The sequence below is a fragment of the Myotis davidii genome, unplaced genomic scaffold (genome assembly GCF_000327345.1).
Source record: "Myotis davidii unplaced genomic scaffold, ASM32734v1 scaffold174, whole genome shotgun sequence".
Taxonomy (NCBI): domain Eukaryota; kingdom Metazoa; phylum Chordata; class Mammalia; order Chiroptera; family Vespertilionidae; genus Myotis; species Myotis davidii.
In genome coordinates, this window is record NW_006289087.1 from 1110250 (window position 1) to 1116828 (window position 6579).

The 6579-nt window shown below is 60.7% G+C and overlaps 1 protein-coding gene across 1 annotated transcript in view; it reads right to left on the reverse strand.

The window, feature by feature from the left end:
- ZP4 (zona pellucida glycoprotein 4) overlaps window positions 1-3924 on the reverse strand; it is a 5750-nt gene extending 1826 nt beyond the window's left edge. Inside the window, exons 1-9 of the mRNA XM_006761312.1 lie at window positions 3750-3924; window positions 3422-3543; window positions 3248-3350; window positions 2642-2791; window positions 1752-1903; window positions 1158-1255; window positions 513-643; window positions 145-334; window positions 25-67 (exon numbers count right to left, since the gene is read on the reverse strand). Coding sequence (XP_006761375.1) covers window positions 25-67; window positions 145-334; window positions 513-643; window positions 1158-1255; window positions 1752-1903; window positions 2642-2791; window positions 3248-3350; window positions 3422-3543; window positions 3750-3924 — 1164 coding nt within the window. The remainder of the gene's footprint in view (window positions 1-24; window positions 68-144; window positions 335-512; window positions 644-1157; window positions 1256-1751; window positions 1904-2641; window positions 2792-3247; window positions 3351-3421; window positions 3544-3749) is intronic.
- Between the last annotated feature and the right edge of the window lie 2655 nt (window positions 3925-6579).

Here is a 6579-nt window from a genome sequence, read left to right on the forward strand (position 1 = left end):
GGGTTGCAGGTTGGTATCCGGGACGGGGATCAGCTGGGTCTGGTAGTTGTCTCCGGCGTAGGGGCATCTAAGCACAACACCCACAGTCAGGGGGAGGGGGCTTTCCTGGGGGGGCTGCCTCAGGCACAGGCGACAGCCGCTCACCCGTTCACCAGCAGCGCCCACTGCGGCTGCTGCCCGGGGTCGGGGCCGGGCGTGGCCCAGCACTGATCCAGCAGCAGCCCCAGGTCGGGGTCTGTCCTGTGGCGGAGGGCGACCTCCACGAAGATGGGGTCCCGGAGCAACTTCACCACCGGGTAGTCACCTGCGCGGTAGTAGGCGCTGTAGTTTCCATCTGCAAGAGGCCACAGTGAGGGGGAGAAGACGGAGCCAGGCCGCTCGGGGCTGCGTGAGACGGGCCATCACCCACGCCAACGCCTCTAGCAAGTGTCCGTGGCCCAGGCAGGGTCTCCAGGCCCCGAAGAGGGACAGGCTCGGGCTGCAGCCAAGCGCTCCAGCCAAAAGGGTCTCACCTTTCGCGATCTGAAGCTCCAGGGTGAGGGCTCCGGGCTGGGTCTCGGGAAGGGGCGGTGGGAGAAGGGAGACCTGGACGTTGACCGGGAGGGCGCTGCTGCTCACAGGGTAGGTGCAGCTGACACGGAGCCTGCAGAGAAACAGGCGTCAGCCGCTCTCTGGTGGGCGAGGCCCCTTGTGTGTCATGCGGGAGAACTACGACTACTAAGTGCCAGGGGTTGGACACGCTTGTCAATGTGATGGGTGTGGTTCCTGGCCTGGGGATGGAAGGGCTCTATTTGAGTTGGGGAGACCATTGTGGAAAGGGGGTCAGTCTTTAAGAGAGGAAGATGTAAGAGATGCCTGAGAACAGACATGGGCCTATAGAAACAGGTGCCTTCAGTGGTGAGCGCAATCAGGGAAGATCAAACAGGGATTTGATACGAAGATGAAACCATAATGGAGGTCCAGGAGGGGGCACAGTTGACAAGAAACATCTGGAGGCAAGAAACACTGGGTCAGGCAGGTGACAGGTTCTCTGGTCTCCAGGAATTGTTCTGTGGAGTCGGGTTCTGGGGACCGAGGACTCACCTACCAACCCCTGGTCTATGCCAAGAGGGCAGCTCGGCCTAGGGGAGCAGCGTCCAGCGAGCGAAGGCCTTTACCTGAAGGTACTGTCACGGGTGATGGAGCCACGGCTCCAGGTTCTCACATCCTGGGCTGCAACCAGCTCGTTTTCATAGACGGCCTGGTCCCCAGTGACCTGGGAGAGCAGGTGAAGGAGACATGGCACACCTGCTGGCCAGGGCGCTGCCCCAGCCCCTACTGGCCATGACCGCTGCCCTGGCCCCTGCCTGCGGGGGCCCGGCCCCCAGCGATGCTATCCTGTTCGTGTTTGTGGCGTTTTCTGCTCCACAGGCAGAGGAGGGGACATAGTCACGTCACCTCACGTGAGGACAAAGGAAAGGGAGGGGCTGGGAGGACTCAGGGGAGCTCAGGTGAGGCCCCCGCTGGCTTCTGGGGCAGGTGGATAAGAGGCACCTCTTCCTCTTCTCTGCTGGTGGGGGTGCCAGGCCCCATGTGTAGGGGCTGCTGGGTGGCACAGTCCCTGGGGTGAGCATTCCTGTCCTGGAGACCAGCCCCCGGACTCAGTGTTGGGGAGACTCTTCCTGCCCAGAGCCCCAGCCCCCCCACCCCAGCCACGAGCACACGCCTGCTGCCTTCAGGGTGAGGCCCCCAGCGGAGGGTCCCCTGCTCACCCGTCGGGTGGTCCCGCAGGCGGTGAAGGGGAACCGGAACAGGGCGAAGGCCGACGTGGCCACCGCCTCAGCCGCATCCCCGCCAGCGGCCGGTTGCCCGGGCCTCAGAGTTCCGTTATGTTCACGGCGCCCCCGACCGGGTGCCGGTCCAGCTGCCCACGCCCGGCTCGGGGTCACTCATGGGTGCCTCCCCTGGGGGACTCAGCACGTGTTTAACCTCGGTGGTTCTTGTTCACTAGTTTCAGAGCTGAGGACGGGGGGGGCCTGTGCTCACTCACCAAGGGCGTTTGCCTTGGGAAACCTCGGCAGGGTGGGATGTGGAGAAAATGGTGTTAAGACCCTCTAGCCTCAGCCTGGGGACCCCTGGCCGGGGCGGGCCGTTCCTGGCTCACCCAGGTGGCGCCTGCACCTGGACTTGGCTTCCAGGCGGCATTATATGTTATTTTTAAAGTCCTCACTCAAGGAAACTTTGTTCATGGGTTAATATTTTAGGAGGAGTAGGAGGGAGGGAAGAAGGGAAGGGGGAAGAGAGTGAGAGAAGGCTGGGGAGAGAAATATCAACGTGAGAGAGACATCGCATCAACCGGCTGCCTCCCACAGGTGCCCTGACCAGGGCTGGGGGCCAAACCTTGGCTGGGAGCTACAGCAGAGACCCTCTGGGGCACAGGCTGGCTCTAACCACTGTGCAACACTACCCAGACGCCTGTTATTTCGTTCTGCATGGTTTCTAGGAGCCCAGAAACCAGGAGCCTGGAGGAAGCTTGCACTGCTTGGGCCTCTGCCTCCAGCCCCTGCCTCCTGAGGGGGGTCAGTGGGGGACGAGCCCTCCCCCAGGCTCAGCTGCAGGTAATGGGCACTTCCCTCCGCTGCTTGTAGAGCAGCCGCCTCACCTGTGTTCCCATAGTAACAGGACCTGCCGCTGGGGTTGTAGCAGCAGCCCAGTGCCTTGCAGGCCCGGGGAGTGGCGGGAGCCGGGGCGCAGGGCAGCCTGTCCCCCACGGGGACCGAGTCGCACAGGTGAGCGCCCAGCACGTCGAGGCCTAGACGGTGGGGAGCAGAGCAGCCCGAGCTGGTGACAGAGCCGGGGCCTCGGGAGCCACTGCTGGAAGGTTAATGCTCCCATCGGTCTCCCTGTCCCGCCCGCGGCGAGGTCTTGGGAATGAGGCCCATGGGAGGCACCTGGGAGGGGCCCTGAGGTCTAACGAGAACCCTAGACGCAGGGGGCTCCTCACCCTCCTGCAGGGAAAGGTTTCTCCCGTGGGGGTGCCCTCCGCCCAGGCCCCCGTGCCTGCTCGCCTCTCGGACCTGCAGCGGCCCAGGCGGCAGATCAGCGTAGGTCTGGGGTGGCTGTCACCCCATTTTATCAGCGTTGCCCCTTTAGACCACGGGCTGCACCCGGCCTCAGGTGGAGGTTATCTGAGGATGTGAGTGGTGGGAGGGCCTTCACGAGTGACAGGTGTCACTCACCGCGCAGGTGGGCCTGGCCCAGCACATACCTGGGAGGCCGATGGGGCACTTGAGCAGCTTGGCCGTTGCCACCGCCTGGCGCCCATCCGTGTCTGCCTGCTCGAGCCCCACGGGCATGATGTGCTGGGAACCCTGCAGAGACGGGCCAGCGTCAGCCTGGGGGCCGGGCGACTCAGGGGTCCCCAGGCCTGGGCCCTACTCACCCACTCGGTGACATAGCAGCCGCCGTAGGACGCCTCCAGCACCAGAGAGTGGCCCGGGCCCCCCGACACCCGGGTGCCGCAGCCAGAGTCATTCTGCAGCCGGTGCAGCAGCCCGTGGTCGTCTGGGGGGAGGGAGGGCAACGGTCCCGAGGGCCAGTCACCACGGCGACTGCACAGGGAGCACCCAGCTCCACGGGGCCACCCACCACCCAGGAGAGGGACCCCAGGGCTCCGCAGAGGACAGGAGGCCGGAGGGCGGCTGGAGGAGGCAGCAGAGAGGAGCCATTGCCCAGGGGGCAGGCCAGGTGAGTGGGGGCGGCAGCCTTACCCCAGGCTATCAGCGTGGGAGGCGTCCCCGAGGCCTGGCCCAGGGGGTGGACCGTGTACTGGAGGCCCTGGGGCCCGCAGTGCAGTTCACCAGCATCTTCCGGGGCCTCGGGCTCAGGCTGGCCGCTCAGGGCCAGAGACAGGGGCAGGCAGAGCAGCAGGGGGCACAGCCACATGGCGCCGGGAGCGTGGGGCATCCTGCAGGTCGAGATCAAGGTCAGTGTGGGAGCTGGAGCCGGCGTGTGGGCGCCGGAGGATCCCTTATATGCGGAGATGGAAGGCCAGGTGTGGGCGCACAGCCGACTCCGCAGGTGGGGCTCCTGCCTCCCAGCCCGGCCCGCAGCGGCCTCGGGTTAAGCATGGGGCCTGTTATCCAGGAGGCGCCCACGGGGCCCGGGGCAGAGCCGACCGCTCACCGGCCTCGGAAGGCCTTTCTCCGGGACCCTGCCTGTCTGGGCCGGCCCTACTCTGCCACCGCGAGCTGCAGGCCCCGGGCAGGCATCTGTGTTCTTGTCTGTAATGTGGGCACAGTAGCCCCTGGTGGGAGCGTCTGTGTTGCCCAGCCGGCGCGGCTCAGCTGTTGAGCATCCACCTATGAACCAGGAGGTCACGGTTCGATTCCCGGTCAGGGCACATGCCCGGGTTGCAGGCTCGATCCCCAGTGGGTGGAATGCGGGAGGGAGCCGATCAAAGGTTCTCTCTCATCATTCATGTGTGACCCGTCAGTGAGTGACAGCTTTTCCACCTGCAAAGTGGGGGTGGTCGTTGACCTTCCTCAAAAAAACCTGGGTGGTGTCCTCTGTCGATATGGGGCGGCAACGGCTCTGTTACTGTTTCTACTAATGCCTCGTGGGGTTGCTTCATTTTGCACAACAATGAGATTCTACTACAGTGGGGCCTTGACTTACGAGTTTAATTCGTTCCGAGACCGAGCTCGTTAAGGAGCTCGTTAACTCAAATTACTCTATCAACTCAATGCAAAAAATCGACCGAGAGACAGCTGGTATCTCAAAAAACTCGTTAGTCGGGACACTCGTAAGTCAAGGCCCCACTGTAGGATGTACCTATATATCTACATATCTATACATCTCTATATCTATACATCTATATCTACTCTACATTTATATCTATATCTATATCTATATCTAATCAGATAGAGCAGATATGCTGTGTATGGCTTTGAAAACCAGATATACGTCAGGTATTCATTCACTGGGGGAAATTCCGTCTCTGACATTCTACATTATTGATTTCTCTGCACGCCAGGGAGAAAGACTAACTTCCAAGTGGAAACGTTAACTGTTAAATCCTTAGCCCAGACGCACCTGCTCGGTTAGCTCTGCAGGTTCCCCGCTGCTGGCACCAGGCCTGATGCGTGTCAGTCGCGGCCAGGCCTGTGGCCGTGGGCTGGGGGGCGGGGAGCCCAGGGGGTTGAGCATGGAGCTGGGACTTGACGAGACTCGGGCCCAAGCAGGGGCTTACACACACACATCCCGCCCCCCTCCCCTTAGCTCAGCCCGGGAGGCAGACGCCCACCCAGTGTGCGGGTTTCAGGATAAACGAAGTGGCCGCTCTCTCTGGCCGCCGGCTTCTGGCACATTCCCCTCGGGCTGCCTTCTGTCAGAGGCGACTCTGCAAAATCCTTGGGGCAGAAGGTCAAGTGGAACATCGGATGTTCAAAGGGACAGGACAGGAATGCAAACACGACTCCTCTGCAGTTCCTTCTCCTCTCCTTTGTCCCCTTATCAGTGAGGAGGCGGCTCAGGCACGCTCCCTGCTCCCGGCTCCCCGCTCCCCGCCGCCTGTGGTCCTTGAACCTGACTCCTGTGTCGGGATCACGGTTACCAAGGAAATGGAAAGTGGGACAGGAATAGAGAGGATGCTCCCCTACAGAATCCTAACGGGAGCAGAGGAACTGCCCTCCACAGACCCCCCACACTCACGGGCTCTTGTCTGACTGCTCTTAGGAATCACCCTCGTTGTCATATTAATGGCTTACCTGCGGTTTTTAGATATATACAGACATTCGTCAGCATTGATTAGGCAAGCCTTAGAGTGGACGGAACTCCTCCCTCCCCGCCTTTAATGAAGCAGCGAACATGCCAGGCTACTTAGTAAAGAAATTGATGGAAAGGCCAGAGGATCTGCAAGTTGAATGCATGTGACTATCTCCCCTTTAAAGGGCTCGTTCTGGGAACTATTTTGTACAAACATCCGTGAGGTGTTGTTTGCAGAAATGCTTTCCTTTCCGTGTGCGGGGAGCGTGGGCAGGCAGCCTCGTTAACGCGGGCGCGGCCACGCCATTCTGAGCCGGCAAACAGCAATGTGGATTGAGAGACAGAGAGAAGTGAGGCGCAGGGTGTGCCCACAGGGCATGAACTTGTCGTGTTTTTGAGGACTTATGTGGACAAATAAAAGGGCCACAGGCTAACCTGATGAACTCAGGGCTGGCCTGCGTGGCAGCCTTGCCAAGTCAAGACCTAAACTAACCACCAAGGATGGTCTGAAATTAAAAGCCTTTCATTAAAATGCAGTTTATGGAGGGTAGTCATGTTCTAGGCCAGTGTCTTCCTTGACAAAGATCAACTTTGATCTCTACTGAGCCTACTGTCTTTGTGCATCTGATAGCACACCTGTGGAATGTCGGGGTGACTAGTAACTTCCCTTTTCCCAGACCCCTCGGGGCACAATCGATGCATCAGGGCGCTGACCACACATTCCCTCCCCGTTATTGTTATCCTGTTGATTGCTGATTGTTAACTAACCTGCATCCACCATGTCAAAGAAGCACGCGTCTATCATTTTACTTTTTATCCAACCCCAGAGGTCCC